This window comes from Bos taurus, chromosome 16, assembly GCF_002263795.3.
Source record: "Bos taurus isolate L1 Dominette 01449 registration number 42190680 breed Hereford chromosome 16, ARS-UCD2.0, whole genome shotgun sequence".
Classification (NCBI taxonomy): Eukaryota; Metazoa; Chordata; class Mammalia; order Artiodactyla; family Bovidae; genus Bos; species Bos taurus.
Window position 1 is genome coordinate 56,520,378 of NC_037343.1, and position 25,070 is coordinate 56,545,447.

At 44.6% G+C, this 25,070-nt stretch overlaps 1 protein-coding gene across 3 annotated transcripts in view; it reads right to left on the reverse strand.

The window, feature by feature from the left end:
• Positions 1 to 16,342: 16,342 nt before the first annotated feature.
• Positions 16,343 to 25,070, reverse strand: part of TNR (tenascin R) — a 496,875-nt gene continuing 488,147 nt past the window's right edge. For 2 of the 3 annotated variants that reach the window (XM_024976261.1, XM_024976262.1), the window contains one exon: positions 16,343 to 24,894. In XM_024976261.1, the coding sequence (XP_024832029.1) occupies positions 24,775 to 24,894 (120 nt within the window). In that variant the 3' untranslated portion in view covers positions 16,343 to 24,774. The remainder of the gene's footprint in view (positions 24,895 to 25,070) is intronic. The other variant, NM_001205928.3, reaches the window with a different exon arrangement.

The following is a 25,070-nucleotide window of genomic DNA, read 5'->3' on the forward strand; positions in this document are numbered from 1 at the left end:
GCTTTCTCTAGGTGCAGAGCACAGGCTCTAGAGCCAGTGGACTCGGTAATTGCAGTGTGCAGGCTCTCCGGTTGTGGTGCGTGTGTGGGCTCTAGAGCACGCAGGCTTAGTTGCTCTGTGGCATGTGGGATCTCAGTTCCCCGACCAGAGATCAAACCTTCACCATCTGCGTTGGAAGGTGGGTTCTTAACCACTGGACCACCAGGAAAGTCCCCAAGTGCAATTATTTTAAGATCAGAAAATATAGACGTTAAGGCCAAATTTTTTCTAGTGACAGGGAGGACCACTTCAATAAAAAGTTAAATTCTCCAAAAGGATATAATTTAAAATCATATGTACCTTAGTAACAAAACTTCTAGATCTCTAGCCAAGTAATGATAACTACAAGGAGAAAAGAAAATCTACAGTCACAATGGGTCATTTTAATACTCTTTTCTCAGTAATTATTGAACAAGTAGATAAAAAACATCAGTAGGAATATAGAATATTTGACCAACATGATGAAAAAAACCTTGATTTAATGGATATGTATAATTGACTTGACTGGGAAACGCATTTTTTTCAAAATTCACAGAATATTTCCAAAGTTTTTCTGTATGCTGAGCCATAAAGCAAAACCTAACAAATTTTAAAAGGCTGAATAACATAGATTGGGTATTCTCAGCTCAATCCAATTAGGAAGGAATCAATGATAAAATGGTAATTTAAAAAGTATGTTTAGAATTGGAATGCACACTGCTAAATAATCAGTTCAAAGAAGAAGTGTTTAGAGAAATTACAGATTACTTTAAATGGAATGATAATAAAAAATACTGCCAATTAAAATGTGTGCAATGAGGTTAAAGCAGTACTTTGAGAGTTTATACTTCAAATGCCAACATAAGCATAAAGAAAGGCCAATCAAATTTAACAGTGTATAAAAATGACAAAGTCAAGTTTATCTCAATAAAACAAGGTTTTAACATTAGAAAATTAAATTTGTTTTAATATTACTAGATGAATGGAGGGAAATCATGCAATAATTTTATAGATACAGAAAAATGTGGTCCATTTATTATAATTGCTCAGAAACTTGGAAATAGAAAGGAATTTTTTAATTTAATAAAGGGTTTTGGCAGAAGTAGGGGAAGAGAACTAGAGAAAGCATGATCTAAAATGGTGAAACATCAAAAGCTTTGTCTTTGAGCTAAAGAATAAGAGTACCGTCATCTGTTGCCTCAGCATTACTCTAGTTTAGCCAGTGAAATAAAGCAGGGAAAAAAAGAATAAAAGATGCAAAGTTTGAATCAAAAGAAACATTTCATTACTCAAAATATCACTTTATTTATAAACTCCTATAACATCCAAGGAGAAGTTATTAGAATTAATGAATTTATTAAGATTATTAGAGGGCTTCCCTTATTGCTCAGTTGGTAAAGAATCTACCTGCAATGCAGGAGATCCAGGTTTGATTCCTGGGTCGGGATGATCCCCTTGAGAAGGAAATGGCAACCCATTCCCATATTCTTGCCTGGAGAATCCTGTGGACAGAGGAGTCTGGTGGGCTACAGTCCATGAGGGCGCAAGATTCAGCCATGACTTAGCACCTAAACTGCCAAGATTATTAGATAATAAATTAATGTGAAAAATTCAATGATATTTCTCTGTATCAGCAACAGACAAAAAAGCTTGACATTTTTACAAGGTTCTGGGAAATACTGTTGGGAGATCCTCCTCCAGGAGTCTTTCATATGCCTGCATGTTTTATTGGATATGTCAAGAGCTCATGGTCCTGACAACTCTTACATGACTCAGATCGTAAGGTTGTTTTGGCACTGAGAGTTCTTGAGGGATGAAATAATGTCTTCCTCTGGGACAAAGAGCAAGCTTGCTTATTGCTCGCAATAAAATAATCGGTTTCTCATGCTCAGTGATCCTTACCCATAAAGCAAACCCACTACGTGGACAGATTCGGTACATCTGGGCTCCTTTGTGGGACTCGAATCAAGGAAAACCAATGCATGTGCTTCTTACTGGGAGTAATAAGAGTTTTCTTTTCTGCAGGAGTCTCCTGTCTTCTGCCAGCATTCGTGAAACAATAATAGGCCAACATTAGCTTGTAAATACAGTGAAATCAAATCTCAAAGCCAAAATGTAGCTGGCAGGAAATCTAGTGACAGATGTGTAAGACCTCTTAGAAGAAAATTATAATCCTGAGAGACATTAAAGAAGACACGGTAAATTGAGAGATATTCTGTGTTCACTGATGAGATGATTCAACCTGTGAGGAGGCCTGTTTTTCCAAATTAATGTGTAGGATCAATATAATGTCAAGAAAAATACCACATTTTTTTGGTGGAAATTAACAAACTGATTCTAAAATTTATTTGGAAGTTAAAAAAGACAGGAATAGTCAAACTCTATTGAAGAAAAGGAATAAGGTAAGAGGTCTTGCTCTACAGATATCAAGTTATTTTAAAGCCAGAATAATTGAGATGATGTGGTATTGGGTCTGGGATAGTAAAAAAGAAAGGTGGCATTGAAGATCAGTGGGCAAGGATAGATTTTTAAATACACAGTACTGGGAAGATTTTTATTCATATGGAAAAAAATGAAAATATGTCCCTGCCCATATCATACATTGTGTTGAGCTATAGAAAACTATTATCTTACAGGCCCAAAACAGTCAAATAAGGCAACTTCATATAATTCTACCTAATAAAAAATTCTAGGTAGGTTAAAAAGCTAAATGTAAAAGATAAAACCACAAATACCACAAGAGAATATATTCATGTCTCAAAAAACAAGACCAACAAACCCTGACCACTAAGGGAAAGATTGATAAACCCGATTACATTGAAATCAGAAACTCTCTTTATCAAAGACACCATAAAAGGGTGGAAAAACAAGCAACTGAGTGAAAAAAGATATTTGAAGTACACACATAACTGACAAATGCTTTCTATCTAGAATACATAAAAATAACTTCTAAGATCAATAGGAAAATGACATAGAAAACATAACTATAATAGAAAAACCATTCAATGAGTTATGTAGATATTTCAAATTTGATGTATTCTGTTACACAAAATCAAACAATCACATCTTTAAACATCACTACCGATCTCAACAGCAATTTTCTTAAGATTCTTGAAGCTGTCAAGCTTAGCATGGTGGATACAAGTTTTTCAAAATTCTAATTTTCTCTTGAGAGCTCAATTTTTTATCACTAGCTGCAAATACTGTCAATTGTTTTCCTCAAAATGACAGGCTCACTTGGCTCATTTTTAAGAAAAGTTCTACCAAAGTCTGAAAATCTGTAGTTAGTCTGTCAGTTGTTCTTTCAAGTAAGAATGGCATTCCATGAAAATAAAAAAACCAACTGGTTCAGCTGGTGACTCAAACAATTGCATAAATTCTTCTCTTTGAGATAATTATTGTACTTGGGTATGCCACAAAAGTCCTTTAAGAATTCTCCCCATTTAGCCACACAGAATTAAAAAGACATGCACTGAAGATCAAGATGCAATAAAATTAATAATTTTTATTTTTTTCATCAAGGACATTCTTAAGGGAAAATGACTTTTTTTTTAGTGCTAGTTAAAAATACTGCTATGTGTCTAGTTAGTTGCCATTGCTTTGATTTGTCCTGAGGTGCCTGAAGTTTTACCATGATTGATGCAAATGTCAATGTAATGAAAAAGGTAAATTTTATCTTATTATTCTTATAAAGGTGTTTGGATTTTTAGGGTACCCTGAAAATGGACCCTGTGGACTACAGTTTTTGACAACAGCTGCGCTAGCTGGGTTAATTTCCCAGTGTCATCACAAAACAATAATATAAATGTCTAGATAGTATATTAAAAAGCTGAGACATCACTTTGCCTAAGAAGGTTCATATAGTCAAAGTTATGGCTTTTCCAGTAGTCATGTGTGGATGTGAGAGTTGGACCACAGAGAAGGCTGAGTGCCAAAGAATTAATGCTTATGAACCGTGGTGCTGGAGAAGACTCTTGAGAGTCCCTTGGACAGCAAGGAGATTAAACCAGTCAATCCTAAAGGAAATCAACCCTGAATATTCATTGGAAGGACTAATGATGAAGCTGAAGCTCCAGTACTCCAATACCTGATGCAAAGAATCGACTCATTGGAAAAAACCCTGACTGTGGGAAAGATTGAAGGCGAAAGGAGAAGGGGTGGCAGAGGATGAGATGGTTGAATGGTATCACCGACTCAATGGACTTGGGTTTGAGCAAACTCCAGAAGACATAGGAAAGCCTGGCATGCTTCAATCCATGGGGTAGTGATTAGTTGGAGATGACCGAGCTACTAAACAACAACAAACATCTAGAATTTAATTTCTGGTTAACTTTTCCTTTCTTCTATATATATAGGGTATCTTGGGACCATTCTGGATGAGCTAGGAATCGAGGATATGTTGATGGGGGATATCTGATGGAACTCTTTTGACATTATCCATTTAAGTATGCAACTGACATGACTTTGAGGATGGTTGTGGTGAAGGTCAAGGTTGGAAAGAGGCAATGTCAACTTCTCTTAATTTGTTTTTTCAAAACTGGAAGTTATTGGTAGGTATTCTTTAGACTGAGTCAAAAATTTCCTGGGGCCTACATATCATGAACCTACTTACTGTATTTTATAGGTTAAGATTCTTTTAGTATCAAATAACAGAAAACCCAACTGAAACTGTCTGAAACAAAAAAAGAGGATGTTTTCACAAATCTAGGTCAGACTGGATTCTGAAGCTTAACTATGTAATCAGAACCCAGTTTCTTTCAGCATCTCTGTTTAGCCTCATGTGGTGTTAGGTTCATTTTGAACCTGACATTTTTCATGAAAAGAAATAGGATACACTGGTTCTAAGTGTTTCACCCATAAACCCCAAAATTTAGAGGCAGTGGGAGTTTTATTCTTGGAACCTGCTAAAAAATGTTTGTCTCAATTTTCTGGAACTAATTTGGGACTTTGTTCACCTTGAACCACTAACTGTGGGCTGGGTTAGGATTTTCTTGCTTGGCTTAGGCCTGAACCACTGTGCCCTGTCCTCAGAGGGGTGGTTTTCAAAGGGCAGGGCATGATTTTTCCCCCAGGGGACAGTTTTGTTTGTCAAAACTCGGGTGCGTGTGCATGTGTGTGCAGCTGGTATCTGGTGGTAGAGGCCAGGGCTGGGCTTCCCAGGTGGTGCTCGTGGTTAAGAACCCATCTGCCAATGCAGGAGGCATAAGAGACATGAGTTCCATCCCTGGGTCAGGAAGATCCCCTGGAGGAGGATATGGCAACCCACTCCAGCATTCTTATCTGGAGAATCCCAATAGACAGAGGAGCCTGGCAGGCTACAGTCCATGGGGTGGCAAAGAGTCGGACACAACTGAATGACTAACACTTTCATTTTCACCATGATATAAAGTCCATGAGGGCAGATATTTTTGTCTCTTTTGTTCTCTGCTATATCCCCAGTGCATAGACCAATGCCTGAAACACACCAAGTTCTCCATATATTTGTGCGATGAACAAAACGAATCCATGTCTGCAGCTTCAGTTATTCTCAGTATCCTTCTTGATATCATATGTGTTCAGGACCAGCTCTACAATTTACTGGACTTTCTGAAAAATAAAAATGTGGATCACTTTATTCAGAATTTCAAGATAATAGCTGCAGAACATTAGACCAGTGGAGCTCTTCTAAGTGTGGGGCCTTGTGTGACTGTCCAGGTCACATGTCCATGAAACTCACTCTGTATGTGATCCCCAGGTGTCTCTGACTCATGCCCTTCCTTTAACTTCAGACCTGTACGTGCAACTGCCCTCTTACTTGGATATCTCAGAGTGCCTCTATCTGACATGTGAAATGGAGTTTCCTGCCTTTGGTTCTTACCTAGTGCCTGCGACTTCCTGCATGGCCACTGTCCATAGAGTCATGCGACCGAGAATCTTACAGGCCATCTTGTGACCACAGTGTTGCTCATCCACATGTTCGAGTTCTGTCGATTTACACCCTAAACATCTCTTGACTATGCTTATCTCCCCAACTCTGCTAAAACCACTTGATTTCTCATCTGAACCACTCCTGACTTGCCCCCCCAGCCACATCTTGTGCATCCCCTAGTCATTTGTATGAGAGCCAGAGTCAACTCTTTTAAATGCATGTATAATCATCTCGCTCCTTTTTAGAATCTGCTCACTCATCTCGTGGCTTCCCACTACTCTTAAATTGGGTCAGAATTCACATGTGTCTAGCAAGGCCCTGTCTGATGAGGTCCTGCCCTCCTTCATGGGTGCTTCTGTATTACCCACTCACCATCCATCTGCGCTCGAGTGGCCCTGGCTTTCTATCAGTTCTTTGCACAGTGAGGACAGACAGGGGGTGTTCAGTGACTCTTTGTTGAGTGAGTGAATGAATGAATGTACAAACAAATGAAAAATGAGTGAATGGATTCTCTAGGTCAGGAATACTTGAGGGGCTCAGATGAGAAGTTATATTGAAGGACGTCTTCCTCCCTGCCCTGTGGCGCCTTTTTGGCAGCGGGCTCTTTGTGCAGGGAGAAACGCTCTTGCTTTCAGTATTCAGTACTGTGCCTTGATGAGGCTTCCCTGCTGGCTCAGATGGTAAAGAATCTGCCTGCAATGTTGGAAACCTGGGTTCGATCCCTGGGTCAGGAAGATCCCCTGGAGAAGGGAAAGGCAACCCACTCCAGTATTCTTGCCTGGAGAATCCCAATAGACAGAGGAGCCTGGCAGGCTACAGTCCATGGGGTTGCAAAGAGCTGGACATGACTGAATGACTAACACTTTCATGTCACACTTTTACCATGCCTTGACGGGGGAAAACAGCACCAGAGGGGCTCTAGTGCCCAGCACATCTGTCCAGTCCATGTGACACTACCAGAGTGAAAACACTGGCTCGATGAACCGCAAATTTGTCTATGCCCCTGGGTGTAAGTGGGAGCTGAGGACTCATGTGAAGGTGATAATTTCTGTTCCTCTTCTTTTCTTAGGTCAGGACCCGGGACAGATGAATAGCTCTGAAGGTGGCTATGAGCCTTTTGCCCCCTGTAGCACCAGGCAGAATCAGAGCTGGGTTGTGCAAAGCTATGGTCCCAATGTCATAGCTGGAGGGGGACAGATGAGTGCTCAGCTCTGGAGTGGGATCAGGGCCTTCTCTGAGAGACCAGGCTTCTGTCAGTAGGAAGTTTGGGGTCCATTCTGAGGAGCAGAAGGGCTTCCCAGGTGGCTCAGTGGTAAAGAATCTGCCTGCCAATGCAAGAGACACAGATTCCATTGCTGGGTCGGGAAAATCCCCTGGAGAAGGGAATGGCAACCACTCCAGCATTCTTCCCTGGAGAATCCCATGCACAAAGGAGCTTGGTGGGCTACAATCCATGGAGTCTCAGAGTCAGACACAACTGAGCGACTGAGCACATACACACTGAGGAGCAGAAAAAGACACTCTTATGTGGGGCTTAGCAAAGTTGGAGGGCAAGCCTGGGTTGAGACATGGGCATCCAGAACAATGGCCCTTTCAAATGAATATTCTTCCAACGTGTTTCATATTCATGTAGAAGTGAGGGTAAGGATCTGAGCCTCATATCGGGAGAATATAAGAGGGCTGATGGCAGTGTTTGGGCTCTCTGTCCCTTGAGCATCTGGGCTATAGCCCCAGATGCTGCACTTAACATAACTGAAGCCCACAGTTTCTCAGAAGCCAGATGGGAGCCCTCACAGTAGAAGTTGTCATCTGTGCTGGTGAAGCATGCCCTTTGGGGGCCTAAAGCCTGAGCCCAGCAGACTTCAACCACAACCAGGTGTGGTCTGTGAGGAGTTTTGATAAATACAGATCTAAGGGAGGATCTCATCCACGAATCTGAAAGAGGGCTGTTAAGAGTCTCTGGTGGCTGCCAGGGTCTCTCTGGTCCTGATTCAGTGTCCCAGGGAAGGGTCTGGTTGGGGGATGAGCTGGAACCAGGCTGTCCTTAGACAGTAGCTCTGGACCATATTGGATTGGCTTTCAACACTGCCTGTTCCCCTTCACCTCTCTTCACCAAAAGAGTCACTGGTGGGCAGACCTCCGCTGGGCCTGCTTTGTTCCACTCTTGTGTCCCCTGTTCCTTGTTCTCTGGCTTCTCATCTTTTTGCCCCCTCCTGTTCTCAGGTAGCCATTGGCTGACCCATGATAGCAAGCTGAGGCTCTTATTTTGCCCAGGGCATTTTTTAAGGCAGTAAGTTGCTTTAGGGAACTAGGTTGGTGAAATTTTAGCTCATAACACTGCTGGGAAGGTAGTTGCGGTTTAAGCATGATTTTCAACATTTTTATACCTTCAGCAGGTTAGCACATTTGCAGTAGTGAGAACACTTACTTGAAAACATTTTCTGCGCATTTTAATGTCTGCCTCTCACGGTAGTCTGTGAAGTAGGAAGTATGGCTACTCTTGTTCCCATTTTAGAGGTGAAGACGTTAAGCTTCAGAGAGGCAAAAGGACTTACCCTGGGGAGTGTTACCAGTAAGTGGTAGAAATGGTTCCATTACATATACCTCTGACCAAATATCCAGGATTCTTTCCTCTCTTCCTCAAATAAGTCTCAGAGTGTGCTATTTTAGAGCTCTATTTGAACTTTAGCGTAATTAATGTTGTTTACTGAATCTCTTTTGTAGATGTGAAATAGGATTAATTTGATTCAGTTTACATCAATTCTGTATTGAGTCCCTACAGAGGGCTGGGTTGAATTTTAGGAATAGAAATGGAAAACCCAGCCTCATCCCCCAAGGAGCTCACAGATGAGGGGAATACTCTTCTCTCTGGTACTTTCCCAATCCCCCCCACCCAAGCCTTTGGAAAGAAAATACACCCTCTCCAGTCCACCAAACTGGAGGACTGACTCTTCCGAGGGGTTTAGTCTTGGAAGAGAAACAAATGGTCTGGAAATCTGATAAAGCCAGACCCCAATCAGAGAGGGTCGGCTCTCATTGATCTGGAAGAAAATTCTGTGGTGGAAAAGACCGTGATGGAAAGCACCACATCTCTTATGGCACCAAGTTGTGAATCCCACATTTTTCTCCCTTGCTGTGAGCTCTGTGACTGTGCACATCCCTACAGGAAAGGGATCTCATCAGAATTTTTTGAGAGACTGAACCAGACCTGTCCCATCTGACCAAGAGAGCTGTCCGTCACACTGGCATGTGGATCCTCCCCTGATCCCAAATAACCTTTACAGGTAACATAACTTTACAGATGATCTACTATGGTAATGTATTTTTCTAAGGACAAAACTAGGCCAAGTGGCCCCACAGGCATGGCTGGGACACTAGGAAAGAAAAATCAGCCTGGTGACTCCTCTGAAAAATGGCATCTCTCCCTGCATCCCCCTTCCTGTTGTGGAAGAGCTTGTTTGGGCGGGTGAGCTGGGGAAAGGGGTTTAATGGTAGGTGTGCTTCTCTGTCACGTGTTGCAGTAGATTTCTTTCACGGACAGCTATCTATTTTCCCGTTTTGCTCCATTTCTATTTTTGTGACCCAATTAAAAAGTTCTCCCTGGTTGGGGGTCTGGTTAGCTTGTTGCTTTCCCCAGCATCACAGAGGACCCTCTTAGGCAAGTAACTTGGATGTGCACTTTCTCCTGGGGAACACAGGCACTGATGTTGGTTCTCCTTGCTTATTGGATCAGAATCCTGGACCTAAGTAGAGTTTTCTGGCTCCAGTCTTTGTTACCCAACTCTCCCTTGATTTCTCTTTTCTTGAGCAACCTTCAGGACATATGAAATTGTGCAGTATCTAGGGATCTTAGACAATCGATACCATTTATTATTGTCCATCAGATGAAGCAACAGAGCCAAAGGTCTAATTTCCCAGTGACCCTAGGTTTGAGACTTAATTGATTCCTGGAGAGCCATGACAAATGGAACCATTTGTAAGTCAAACTCTCATTTTCAGTAAGCACCATCTGATAAATTCTACTTTCTGCCTTGGAATCTAATCTTATATCGCAAAAGTACCCAGAGTAATTCCAACAAAATGAAACTAAAAAAAGCACAGATAGATTCTTTTCAAACTTTTATAAATTATATAAAAAGAAATTCAATAGAAAAGCTACAGCAGCGTTCAGTTTGGGCGACTCTTTTGTCTTTTGGACTGACAGGGACCGGCTGAAGCTTCTGAAAAGGTTGCTTCAGTGAGGTTGGTATTGAAGTCGTCTTCTTTAGTGATGTCTCCTTAGACGGTGGTTGTTATTTTGCTCCTTAGGGGGCATTTGGCAATGTCTGCAGGTATTTTTGACTGGTGAGGGGGTGATCCCACTGGAGTTTGGTGAGTAGAGACCAGTGACACTGCTAAATATTCTACAATGTGTAAGACAGTTTCCCGCAACAAAGAATTATCTTACCAAAATGTCCATCGTACTGCTGTATTGACACCCTGGCCTCTAGCAAGCATGGTAATTCAAACTCAGTTAAAATTCAATCATTTCTTGGGTGGAGGACAGAAATGGTGAAAAGTAGATTTACATAAATGTCTCAGAGTCTCTAAAGGGTACAGGGTGGGGTTGGGGGAGGGGGAGGGCAGGTGGTTGCACCTTGACCTCCCTGGTGATCCTTCTCTCATTTAAGTCAGTAAGTCAGCTGAGTTGCCTTTAAAAGCAATCCAGGCTGTCATTGCTGCTCATTGTTTCAGGGTAGCTTTGGTTGTAAATACGAGTTTTGGTTATTACTCTGTGGGTTTTATGTTTGTGGGGCAGAAAAGTCATAAAAAGTGAGTGTGGGTCACAAATCACACCAGGTATTGCTTGCACCCAGAGGTAATTTACGCATTCCCTCAGAGTTCTCTCTGTTTTCCTTGGATCTTTAAATTTCCTGTACAGCTAGCATATTGAATTTTCATAATTGCCACTGCATTTCTTGTAATTTATACTCATTTCCCAGAAACCTCTAAAGGGCTTATTGTTTGTCAGGAAGAGCAGACCCAAAGCTTTTACACAAGCTATGAATGTGTGTTTAGTGGTCATCTCTGGGCATAGCAATTCTTATGTAAGGCATTAAAGGCCATCCACATCCCAAAGCACCAGAACAACATCTTCTGATGCCATCCCCCCGACCCCCTGCCTCCCAAGAAAGATTGTATAGGAATCAGTCATTTGAGAAGGTTCTGTTAGCTTTTTGGATTCAAGTATTTCCCTGATTGCCACATTTCTTAGTGCCTGAAGTGTTTTAAATGTGTCTGAGTTAAAAAAGCAGACCAAAGAAACCAACTGTCGATATTGAAAGGACAACCCTTATCCTAGCTGATTGAATTCTTTTATTGTACATCTCTTTCCAGTTCCTCATGAACACATAAACACAAATTTGGAAAACTTGCTCTATTTAACTTTAAAAGTTTTGAAGCGAGGCTCTTTACTCACATATGTATGGAATATTAATTGGGGAATAGGGAGTTTGGTATCAGTGGATGGAAATAGAAAGAGGCAAAAAGAAGCTAAAGTTCTGCCGGTGGGAGGCAGCCCTTTAATCTCTGCACGTCCAGGGCCAGGTCTGGTCCATAGCAGGTGCTGTGTCAGCAAATTTGGAAAACTCAGCAGTGGCCACAGTTTTCATTCCAATCCCAAAGAAAGGCAATGCCAAAGAATGCTCAAACTACCGCACAATTGCACTCGTCTCACACGCTAGCAAAGTAATCCTCAAAATTCTCCAAGCCAGGCTTCAGCAATATGCGAACAGCGAACTTCCAGATGTTCAAGCTGGTTTTAGAAAAGACAGAGGAACCAGAGATCAAATTGCCAACATTCGCTGGATCATCAAAAAAACAAGAGAGTTCCAGAAAAACATCTATTTCTGCTTTATTGACTATGCCAAAGCCTTTGACTGTGTGGATCACAATAAACTGTGGAAAATTCTGAAACAGACGGGAATACCAGACCATCTGCCCTGCCTCTTGAGAAACCTGTATGCAGGTAAGGAAGCAACAGTTAGAACTGGACATGGAACAACAGACTGGTTTCAAATAGGAAAAGGAGTACGTCAAGGCTGTATACTGTCACCCTGCTTATTTAACTTATATGCAGAGTACATCATGAAAAATGCTGGGCTGGAAGAAGCACAAGCTGGAATCAAGATTGCTGGGAGAAATATCAATAACCTCAGATATGCAGATGACACCACCCTTATGGCAGAAAGTGAAGAGGAACTAAAAAGCCTCTTGATGAAAGTGAAAGAGGAGAGTGAAAAAGTTGGCTTAAAGCTCAACATTCAGAAAACTAACATCATGGCATCCGGTCCCATCACTTCATGGCAAATAGATGGGGAAACAGTGGAAACAGTGGCTGACTTTATTTTTGGGGGCTCCAAAATCACTGCAGAGCCATGAAATTAAAAGACGCTTACTCCTTGAAAGGAAAGTTGTGACCAACCTAGACATATTAAAAAGCAGAGATATTACTTTGTCAACAAAGGTCCGTCTAGTCAAGGCTATGGTTTTTCCAGTAGTCATGTATGGATGTGAGAGTTGGACTATAAAGAAAGCTGAGCACCGAAGAATTGATGCTTTTGAACTGTGGTGTTGGAGAAGACTCTTGAGAGTCCCTTGAACTGCAAGGAGATCCAATCAGTCCATCCTAAAGGAAATCAGTCCTGGGTGTTCATTGGAAGGACTGATGTCAAAGCTGAAACTGCAATATTTTGGCCACCTGATGCGAAGAGCTGACTCATTTGAAAAGACCCTGATGTTGGGAAAGATTGAAGGCAGGAGGAGAAGGGGACAACAGAGGATGAGATGGTTAGATGCCTTCAGTGACTCAATGGACATGAGTTTGGGTAAACTCCAGGAGTTGGTGATGGTCAGGGAGGCCTGGAGTGCTACAGTTAATGGGGTGGCAAAGAGTCGGACATGACTGAGCGACTGAACTGAACTGAACTGAACTGAAATCCTGGGCAATGGAGACTCTTGTACATTTCACACGTGAGGTGAGATACGGACCCCTTGGGCTCTTACTCCACCCTGATGTGCCTTACTGCTGCCTGGCAAAGAGATCACTGCTGGGATCATTAGCGGGGAGAAGATGCTACTGGCTTTAGGTCATGTTTTTGGTAATTGCACCGATTACTAATGTTGCCAACATTTCTCTTGCTTAATAACCCACTTTTAAATTTCACCCGTGGCAGTTCTTCATTCCCACAACACAGCAGTGATTAAATCTGTGTTCAGATGGTTGTCAATGTACCCAGAGGTCTTAAGCAATCAGTGAATTATGCTCATTTAAGCTAGAACATAGCTTTGCATTCAGCCTCTTCAGGAATAAATACAAATTCTTGAGATGCCTTTGATTTCCACTGTATCCCTTTATCCCTATATCTCTTTGGTCTCTTTTTCCCAGATAACATTCAGAATGAGATTTCATGGATGGGTTTTATCCAAATACTATAAAGATCCCTCCTCTGGTAACATAATTCTGACATATGGGTTTGGGGAGTGGCTTATTTAAAATAGGATCCAGAAATGTGGCTTATTTAAAAAGGGGCCTCTCTTGTCTGATATTACAGAAATCTGATTTTTAGGAAATGAGGCACAGGGAAAGGCTAAGAAAAGTGCTCTGTCCTCTCTGTAGGGTGTCTGCCTTCCTGCATCTGTGCTCAGTCGTGCCTAACTCTTTGGGACCCCTTCTGCCAATGGAATTTCCCAGGCAAGAATACTGGAGTGGGTTGCCACCATCCAGGGCAAATTGTCATGTGACTGGAAGCTGGGATTTTGTTCCTGTTTCTCACATGGCCCCAGGGTTGAGGACAGGCCTGCTGGTACCTGGAAAAGGCTAGGAGAAATAAACATTTAAAAAAAAATTATTATTATTTCCAAGGCTGGGAATCTGTCCCCCTTTTAACGTCCACTCTGTGTCTCCCTTTTAATATGGAGATGTGGAGAAAAGCCTCTGCCTGTTGGCCTTGGGATCTCACAGTGCTCTGTCTGTCCCTGTGAGCAACTCTGTCGCCACACCCCTGCCCAGAGCCCCAGGGAGCTAGGCCAACGTGACTGCTCACTACTCTTGGTCCTGTTCACACAGGTTGCGCTGTTTCATGCCCTCAGACTCTCCTTCTAACTGCTCCCTCCTTGTCTTTCCTTTGGCGAGTTCCTGTTGTCCTGAGACCCAGCCCTCCAGGTAGACCTCCCTGGGGCAGTTCCCTCCATGCCCCTTCCCTGTCCAGCTGGGGAGGAACCTATCTGGGTTTATGGCACCTACACGCTGTCACAGTCCTCTCTGTATTTCCTGGCTCTGCGTGCCTGCAGAACTGAACTGGATGGAAGTTTTCATCATGACCCTGCTCCTGGGGCTGTTACTTGTCTTGTTGTGGTTTAGTTGCTAAGTCGCGTCCAGCTCTTTTTCGACCCCATGGACTGCAGCCAGGCAGTCTGTCTATGTGATTTCCCAGGCAAGAATACTGGAGTGGGTTGCCTTCTCCAGGGGATCTTCCCCACCCAGGGATCAGACCCACATCTCCTGCATTGGCAGGAGGATTCTTTACCACAGAGCCACCAGGGGAAGCCCTGTTGCTCCGCCAGGTCTCACCTAATGTTACCTGGATATTAGAATTGATCTGACCCTGGGCACCGGGTCTGTTCTCAAGGGAGAGAAAGGGAAAATGTTATTCTAGGTGACAAGTCTGAGAAGCAGGAGCTGGAGACTGACTGAGCCTAAGGTAGGCAGCTTGGCAGGCTGTGCCTGTTAGACATTCTCCATTGGTGCCCATAGATGGCACTAGAGCCTCGGCGATCTGGCTACCACTGGGCACTCCAGGCTTGGAGGAACTGGACAATGAGTCAGTCTTTGTGGCTGATCAAGAACTCAAAATCATAGACAGGACCAGTCTGGGTGATGCTGGGGCATCCAGCAGAGGCTGTCACCCAGCAGTGACCTTTCCTGATGGTAAACACAAAAGGTGAGATGGAGAATTCAGAGAGAGTGGGAGATGCAGAAGGAAGAGAGAGAAAGATGAAGAAAGAAGAGAGGAGGAGAAGGAGGTGGAGAGAAGAAGGAGAGGATAGAAATAACGAGGACATGATGAGAGAATGGGGAAACAGGAGGCAAGGGACACAGATGCAGTAGCAAGGCACTGAGCGTGAGATCAGCCTGGCTATGTTACTGTGGTTTATAATAAATATATATTTGTCTCCATCCATCTGTCCTGCTTACCATTCCCCAAACCCTTGGGATTTCCTGAAAGTTGAGAAGTGATAAAGTTGTCTGGTTAGGTGAATGAGGTGACTTTTGGAAGCACCTAAGGATGGGGGCTCGGAGAAGGCAATGGCAACCTACTCCAGTACTCTTGCCTCAAAAGTCCCATGGGTGGAGGAGTCTGGTAGGCTGCAGTCCATGGGGTCTCGAAGAGTCAGACACGACTGAGTGACTTCACTTTCACGTTTCACTTTCATGCATTGGAGAAGGAAATGGCAACCCACTCCAGTGTTCTTGCCTGGAGAATCCCAGGGACGGGGGAGCCTGGTGGGCTGCCGTCTATGGGGTCACATAGAGTTGGACACGACTGAAGCGACGCAGCAGCAGCAGCAAGGATGGGGGCTAGTTGCTAGGAGAACCAACCACCTGATTAGACTGTTAGAACTTTCAGCCCCACCCCCTGACCTCCAGGGAAGGAAGAGAGAGAGACTGGAGGTTGGAACAATCACCAAATGGCCAATGATTTAATCAATCACATAATACCTGATAAAAACCTATAAGGACAGGGTTCAGAGAGCTTCCAGGTTGATGAACAGGTGGAACTGTTCCTGAGGATATATATATATAGCCTCAGGATATATCCTGAGATATAGCCTGTTATGACAGACCAATGATCCACTGAGGAAAATGATTCTCTGAATTCTGTGAGCTATGCTGGCAAATCAGTCACCGGAACCTCCAGTTTGGAGCCCATTGGTCAGAAGCACGGGTAGCAATCTGGGCTTGTGACTGGGGTCTGAAGTGGAGGGTGGTCCTGTGAGACTGAGCCCTTTACCTGACTCTCTTTTTTCCCACACCAAGCAATCTGCAGGATCTTAGTTCCCTGACCAGGGATCGAACCTTGGAGCCCGGCAGTGGAAGCCTGACATCCTAACCACTGGCCCACCAGGGAAGGCACCTGTACTCACAGTGTTGGAGAATCATTTGTTGGTGTGGGGGAGCACCCCCCAACCCACACACGATGGAACTGGGTCTAGCAACCCTTCCACCACCCAAAACGGTGATTCTGGGAAGATGCTTTGGTGAAAGTGATGGGTGAGCCTGAGGGGTGGGGGATGGGGCCTGGGCAGAGGCAAAGCCAGCCTCCTGGGAAGAAAGATGCGTCTCCAGGATTCCCCACAGGACTCCACAAAAGCATGTCATTCCTTCAGGATCTTTTATTAACGTATAGAAAATGTGTTTTAAAAAAGGAACTATACAGAGGCTAAAAGCAACCAGGACTAAAAATACTAGTTAACAATGGTTAACAAGCAGAGATTCCAGTCTTTGAGCTACAGTGCCATGGAAGGATGGGGGAAGTTGGTTTGTCCTCTCCCTTCCTCTGTCTGTATTTATTTTTATTTTAGCTCACTTAACACCTGAGGAGTATGTACTCCATGTGTTCTTGTTTTTTTCCTTTCTTCCATCTAGTCTTTCTAGTCTTTAAGTAAATGCTTTTCCAGGCACAGTGTAGCTACAAAGTGAGTAAATCGATCTTTGTTATTTTTTACCTGAAAAGGCTGTTAAAGGTTAAAACAACAAACTCAAATTTGGAGGGACTGGAGGATTTGGTGTTTGTGATTTCTCAGAACAACAGTCTAGAGACCACTGGGGTGGGTTCCAGCTGCCGAGCCCCAGGTAACAGCTCCTTCAAGATCACGGTGACTTGCTTAGGGTAGCTGGGAATTCCTAGGGCCTGGAGTGTCTTTGAGGTTGGAATGATAGGAAAGGGAAGTCTGTGTGTTAACGGTAGCTCGTATGGATTCTAAGCCTTGCTCTGTGTGGCCGTGGTGTGAGTTCAGCAACAGAGAGGGCACGGGTGGGGACAGAGGGTTGGCAGGGCAGCACTTCCCTGGCTGACATTTTTTGTAAGCCATGATGTCTGCTGCGTCTAACACAGAGAGGTCACTGCTGCCCAAGCAGCCCCAACATGGGAGAGGACCAGGATGCAGAGATCTCTCCCAGGACATCTATTCCTTACATATGAATGTTGTTCAAATAAGAGAAAGGGGCTCATGTCTGGAGTTCGGGCCAGGCAGTGAAAAATACAAGTTGCCAAGTACTGATTTCCCTGTAAATCCCCCAAAGTAGCCAAGAGAGCTGAGATTATAGCCACAGTCCTCTGAGCCCCTCTGCCCACTGGGAGGGGAAAGCAGGTAGGGAGACGGGTAAAGAAATCAGGGAATAAACAAAAGTAATTTGTCTCCTGCCTTTTTCTAGCCTCATTCCTCAAAAATTTTCACTGATTTGTCCCTGCAAGGAACCATGAAGGTCCTAGTAACCCTGAGAGTTTGGAAGGAGGGAGCCCAAATCAGTGTTTAACTTACAGGCTTTAGCCTAAACATTTTCAGCATTTCTGCATTTGATACCAACTGCATTGGTTTGAATACATGAATAATACAGTCCTTCCTCTCCCAAATTCAAGAGTAAAGCTGACACTCTAGGAGCACGTGCCATGCTTATTCTGGGGTATCCCCCTTCTCAATCCTGGCTTTGTCTCCTGCCTCAGTTTGAGAAAAATGACCCTGGAATTGCCCCCTCTTCTAATGTTGGCTGAGACAGAGGCTTCATATTGTCCAAGGAGTGGGGTGGGCGAACCAGTGTTTGTGTTCTGGTTCTTATCTTCTCCTCCCAACCCACTGTGACCCTCTCCTTCATTTCCCAAATTTAAAAAAAAAGGAAAAAAGGAAAAAGTTGCCGGGATGTTTCTTAACTTCTGATGGTGAGGTTGAAGGTCCCCTGGAGTAGTGGCAAAAAAAAAAAAAAAAAAAGCAAGAATTCCCTTTTCTTAAAAGACAGAGAGGAGAGAGGAAGTTGCCCCTTTGTGAGGACATTAGCAAATCCAAGATGATGGCCACATGGCTAAATAAATATAAAGGGCAGCAGCCTCATGAAGCCGCAAAAGCATGGACTTTAGAATTAGAGAGCTTCCCGTTATGGTTCTCCTTGGCAGCTGTGTGACTTTGTGCGTGTTACTTAATCTTCCTGTTCTTCTATTCACTCATCTGTAAGATGATTAAACTTGAGTCAAGATGTGGTGAAAATTTAACAAAGTAATAGATGTCAAGCTTCTAACACAGTATCTGGAAAATAAAATGTTTATAACCAATACCGTTTCTCTTAGTCTTCATTTGGGGAGAGAAAAGTTTAAGAGCCTATGCCAGATCTAATCTCACCTCTGTTACTAATTAGCTGTGTGAACTTGGGCAAGTTGCCTAACCTCTCTGGGCCTCAGTTTCCTGGAAAATGAAATGAGAGGAATGGCTTAGATGAGCTTCAAAGACCCTTCCAGCTCTGAAGGTTCCCAACACTTGCTGTTTGGAAGCTGTGTTGAGCACATTACTGAACAACACAGGGTCTTCCTGGGGGCTGCCAAACCAGTGATGGGAAGAAAACAATGTGATCATCCATGCATTCGCCTCCTGGCCATGCATCTGGATCCAAACCCTCTCTCAAGGCTTCGGTGTTCCAGGCCTCCTGGGGTGTCTGCACCGCCTCCCATGAACCCTGGTGCCAACGAGCCAATGCGAGTACCTGGGAGAGTGGGACCTGTGAGACCAGAAGGGTTAAATGAATTGGAAATTTAGCACCAGCCCAGCCTCACTGCCGACAATGAGGAGCTGTTTTAGGAAATAAACAGCAGACAGGGGTTTTTCTGAGGAACAGGAGCTGTGATCTTTGGATGCTCTGCCGTAGCCTTATTAAGCTTGGGGAAGGAGCAAGAATTTCCGGTGGGGAGGAAGTGCAACTCTGTCCAAAGATGGCGAGGTTTGCCAAGGACATTTGGACAATGAAGTGCTGCAGGTGCAATGAAGTCATGCTTCAGGCAAGGGGTGACCTTGAAAAATTAATCAGAAATGCTGGGGATGGCAAATCGGGTTTGTGGCTGCTGTGAAGAAAAAGCAAGGTCCAGGCAGACAGGTGGAGCAAGCAAAGAAAGCCGCTTTGCTTCTCATTTCTGTGGTGTGAAGACCTCTGGTGCCTTCGCTCCTCCTCTTGTGAAGCGGGTGAACTGATGGGAGCTCTGGTGGGGGCCAGGACTCAAAGGACTAATGCTGGTCCCTTTTCCAGGCCTCCTCACTCGGGTCTCTGTTTTGTTTGTTTGTTTATTTGCTATTCTTACTGTGGGGCCATCTGTAAAAAGCTTGCTTTTAGTCTCCAATGACCCATCAGCTTCTTTTTTATGTTATTTTGTGTTTTGCATTTAATTTTTCCTTCCCAGTTGTTTCTCAAAGCTTGATGCGTCCAGAGTAGACCAGTAAATCCAGCCTGCATACAGTTAGGACGAACTCGAGCCATTCTTTCATATTGGGCCTATACCAGCACACCCATTTTCCTGGAGTTTTTTCCTTATTTGTTTTTAAGAGTTTTCCTTTAGCCTGTGGGTGCTCATTTGGCCTGGTAGTGACAGAATGCCCCAGAATTGCTGAGGAAAACTTTGTCCCATCTGTGTGGGGTTGGTGGTAGGAGCAACAAAGGTTTAGGGACGCATTTAGTCACAGATCTTCAGGGTCTTGGCCAAGGGACCCTGAGGTAGAACCAGAGGAAGGCTAGAGGCAGTGCGGCAGTGAGGCAGCTGGCCCCATAACTCGTCCTTAGAGCAAAGAACGTCTCTGTCACTGTTACTGGGAGGAAAACATGCCACCCAGGGAGGCTGAATCAGCAGCTCTCGGTATCTGGAGATTTGTGCAAGAAGCAAGACTCCTAAACTTCCCAGATTCTCTACAGGCCTCTGGGGTCCCAAGGCTCTTCTTACAGCTGTGGCAAGTTTGAGACAAGTGAAAGCAGATTACCCCACCCTCTTGGGATTATTGAAACTGAAGTGTGAATCTTTCTGAGGTTCCTTATCAATGTTTTAAGAATGGACAGTGAGATGCAAATATAGTTCTCCCTTTTGTTGCTGTTCAGTCACTCAGCCATGTCCGACTCTTTGCAACCCCATGGACTACAGCAAGCCAGGTTTCCCCTTCCTTCACTATCTCCCAGAGTTTGCTCAGACTCATGTCCATTGAGTCAATGATGCCATCCAACCAGCTCATCCTCTGTCGCCCCCATCTCCTCCTGCCCTCAATCTTTCCCAGCATCAGGGTCTTTTCCAATGAATTGGCTCTTCCCAGAAGCCCACTAGGCTCCTCTGTCCATGGAATTTCCCAGGCAAGAATACTGGAGTGGGTTGCCATTTCCTCCTCCAGTGGATCTTCCCAACCCAGGGATCAAACCCACGTCTCCTGCACTGGCAGGCAGATTCCTTACCACTGAGCCACCTGGGATGCCCTCGTGTCCCCCTTGGAGGGAAAGAAATGGAAGTAAGGGATTAGATTGAATAGGAGTCTGGTGATAAGAAAGCAAATCATAGAAAAGCACATATCCTGAGTAAGTGGTTCCACCTTCCCTGAAGTTCTGAGTGGATGGTAAAAAAAGAAAAAGAAAAATGTTTGCATGCCCCAGGAGTATTTGCAAATCCAAGCCACTAGCTAGTCTATTTCAACCCCCTCAGCTTGTTGTACCCACTGTTCTCACAGATCCCATTTATCCTCCAGAAGAGAGGACAAAGAGGAAGTCATAAACCCGCTCTCAAATGGTGCTTTTAAAAGGGCTCTTTGAGAAGATTCCATAATGACCTGTTGTCCCTTAATCTATGGCTCGGTTCTGGGACTGGATTTTGAAAGTATAAATGTGATTAAAGATTGCTTGGTTTGGCACTGAACTCATTGGCAACCTTGGTTCTTCACATTTGTCTTTGAAATAACAGCTTCACTGTGCAGAGAGCTGCTGGCTTCCCAGGTGGGAGGGCATAGGTGCTGGGTGTCTTACATACTCCATGAGTAGTGGAGTGGGGATCTGGTAGATGAAGGGTAGGGTGGATTAAACTATTACTGGGATTTTGCTTTGCATTTTCTTGCTACCATTTTTGTTGTTTCTTTTACAGATCAGTCAGCTAGTTTTCCTGGGTCCTGGTCTGGTATGAGTTCTGAAAACCTGGAGGCACTGTGTCCTCAACCCCATCATCAGAAAGTGACTGGGAGGTGTCAACGCCACCTTGTGGTCATGCTTAGCAAGTTTCCCGCCTCCAGTTGAAAGTGAAAGTTGCTCACTGGTTTCTGACTTTTTGCGACCCCATGTACTCTTGCCTGGAAAATCCCATGGACGGAGGAGCCCGGTGGGCTGAAGTCCATGGGGTAGCTAAGAGTCAGACACGACTGAGAGACTTCACTTTCACGCATTGGAGAAGGAAATGGCAACCCACTCCAGTGTTCTTGCCTGGAGAATCCCAGGGATGGGGGAGCCTGGTGGGCTGCCGTCTATGAGGTTGTAGAGTTGGACAAGACTGAAGTGAAGTACAGCAGCAGCAGTACTTACTATACAGTCCATGGAATTCTCCAGGCCAGAATATTGGAGTGGGGAGCCTTTTCCTTCTCCAGGGGATCTTCCCAACCCAGGGATCAAACCCAGGTCTCCTGCATTGCAGGTGGATTCTTTACCAGCAGAGCCACAAGGAAGTCTCAAGGCCGGCAGGAGTTTTCCACAAATTTGTCATCTCTTCGCTACCTCTGCCCCTTCACCTTCCAGAAATAAACCTGGAGAAAGTGTTTACTGCGTTCGAAGTTATCTGATGGGGAGATGCAAGAAGAAGAAACTGTTCGGGTCTCGGGTCTAGGCGGTGAGCCTATTGAGGTCATCGGTAGGGTGTTTTCTTTTCTTTTTCTATAAGCACATATCCTGATGTGTCTGCTGTTAAACTGCTTCTGAGCAGAGTCCACCTCTATTTCTTCTGAGTCCCTTGAATGTAACTGTGGTGTGTGAGGGTGAGCTCTTTGCGACTATTGTTTCCTGGATCCATCTTTGGAAAGAGCACAGGTGCTTGGAGGAACAGGATAAGCAGGAATCCATGAGTCATGTTATGATGCTTTGAGTCCAGTTGACCATGGGCCTTGGGGAGATATTGAGGTACAGTGTCTCTTAAAAATGGTGACTTGTGAGAAAATCACTCTACCTAATAAAAGGAATCTATAAATCCTTTTTTTAGGAAGTTAGGTGAGCTAGTGTTTGAAGTTCCTTTCTTTGCTTTGAAATTCTTTAACAGGAATCTAGGCAATGCTGCTGATATTATTTATAAAAATGTTCCACAGGGTAAAATGGTTCCAGTAGAAGACAGATTTTGATTCCCACTGATGTTTCTTGGCTTTCACCTGAATTGACAACATTCCCGTCTCAGTTCCCTTGATGAGGTGGGCTGTATTCGTACCACCCAGGACCCCGGTTCTGCTTTTATGGATAAAATGAGTCCAGCCACTTCCTTGGCACAGTCTTCTCTGCAATGTTTTCGTGTGTGTGTGTGTGTCTATGTACATGTGTATATGTTTACTGATGACTCCAGAATCAGCTTTTCTTTTTCTCTGTCTTTCATAAAGCAGGGCTTCTAGTGAATTTTCATTACTTAGTTCTGCTCGCTCACCAATGCCAGTTTCCATGTTCAGATCAGAGACTAGCCTTACTGACCGTCAGAACCGAAAGGGAAGTTAGAAGCCATTCTAGTCTCATCCAACCAGATGAGGAAACTGAAACCCCAAGAGGTGAAACAACCTTCCCGAAGTCATAGCGCCAAAACGCGGCAGAGCTGGGCCCACCCCTGAGACCCCAGGTTCCTCATCCAACAAGCTTCCTGCTGTTCACTGGGCTCCCACTCTCTAGCTAAATCTTAATTAACGGGTTTCTTGAAAGACTTGTTTCTGTTTCTTCTTCCTTCCCCCTAGTTTTTTGAAGCCCATGGGGAACTGAGAAATGGGAATGTCACATCCATTTCCGCCACTGGTCTGACAGTCACACGCACACCATGGCAGCGGGCAGTGAGCAAGACCTTGAAGATCTACTGAAGGGAGAGGGCAAGGGGCAGCTGACTCCATACTCGTTACATCAGAAACGTGGTTGCCAGCCTGACGGACTGTCCTTCCCTGCTTAATAGAGCTCAGTTACATTGGGCATGTTTCCTTTAGAAAACTGCCAGCTCTCAGGCTCGTCCAGTGATTGGCTAGGAAAGGCCCAGGATGCCTCAGTTTGACTAAAGGTGGATATTACAAAGAAAAAAACCCAAACCTGAGGCCTTAAGGAAAGAGAGAGAGGAGGAAACAAGTGGCTGGGGAGATGGGCATGAATTTTGGCAGACCCCACAGGAATGTTTGTAGCTGACATTTGGCTGGAGAAGTTGAAGGGTCATGGCTTTAGAGCCTCCAGCTCTCTTGGGTGTAAAAATCAAATCATGCTAGCGAAGAGAGCACATCTCATAAAACGGGAGGTAGGCCTATACTTCTCCCCTATTCACCTTTGGATTTTTAGATGTAATTTCCTCTGGCACTTTTCATTTTTCCTCTCAAAGGCAGAATAATAAAAGAAGATGGAGAAAGGCTTCTCGTGAGCTCACCTCATTAAGGGGGTCATTCCTGTTTCTCACTGGACCAAAAGAAAGAGGAGAAAACTGAAACCCAAACCCTGAAATTCCACCTCTTCCCAGAGATTATCAGTCAGGGGAATGGCTGGCTGGTCATATAACTTCTCCTGACTCTTATTAAGCCACTTGCCTTAAGGAGACCCTGGCTGAAATGAGAGCCTCAGAACTGAGGCTTTAGTTTGCAATTCAGGGAAAAAGAATCATGACAAATAGGAGCAGAAATAGAGAAAATGCAGCTGGGTGGGATCTATGCTCCCCAGGGCACCTGTGATCTCAATGGCAGGTTCCGAGGGGAGCCCAGATCTGCTGCTTCTGTCTTTCCCCTCAGTGTCTGACCCCAAAGTGCTGTGAACCATAGCTCTCTCCCTCTTCCAGCTTCAAAGAAAGTTGACCTGAGGGAGGGGGCAGGGATTTATGACCCTCAGGCACACGGCTGCTGTGCAGCCCAGGCCAGGTGCAAGCAACACCTTGGGAACTAGACTCCAAAACAGTGGCTGGGCTTGTGAGGCCACAGGGGATCTTAAGGTAGGATGGAAGTGGGCAAAGGATGGGTTGGCTGGAAAATAGGAGGTGACAGAGGACACTTGGCTGGTAAGACTAAGAATGTTTGATGAGAATCTTTGGCCCATTACAAAGGACTTGGGTTGCTGGGACAGGATGAGGTTAATCTGTTTCCTTTTAAGGGGACTTGTTGGCAAAGCTCTCTTGCTGGAGCTTCTCTCTCTCTTCTCGGGGCTGGTGTGAGAACCCGGCCACCGAAGGCAGTGACCAGAGCTCGGTTCCTGGAAGTTAAGGGTATCTCAGAAGGAGGGCAGGAAAGAAGGCACATGCCTGTCACCGATCTGACTCCACGATCTGGTTTTGAGTTGGTCTTTTAAGAAAATGTCTCACTGTTCCTCCTTGGTGGGAAAAAAGGGGATGGTTAAGGATGGCTGGGTAGGAGGGAGCATGGAGACTGAAGGGCAGGCACGGGGGCAGCAGAAACCATGAGCTGCTGATTCTCAACTGATTCCTGCTACATCCCGCTTCCTTCAAACACTCTTAACATGTTGCAAAGCACATTACTATGTCCCCCACCCCTTGTTTCATATTATAAAGTACAAACAAATGACAGAAAAGGTCAGTTGGCTCGCAGCCGCCCATTGCTTAGAACTGCAAGGACCGCCGTTTTCTCCCCGCCACGAGACGGTGGCTGTATGGGCGCATCTTCATCTCCACGAAGGGGATGGAGAACTCGTGGCCTTTCCAGTGGTACCAGTTGATCCCCTGGGAAGGAGAAAGATGAGCATGTCAGATCACCTTTCCCCACTCAAGCGAACTCCCAGCCTGAAAAGAAAGAGGGTGCTGAGAGCGGGGAATCCAAGATGAACATTTAGCCCTTTTCCATTAACTTGAAGCTTTGTGGCTGAGTTCCCTCCCCCCAAAAAAGGGGCCAAAAAAAC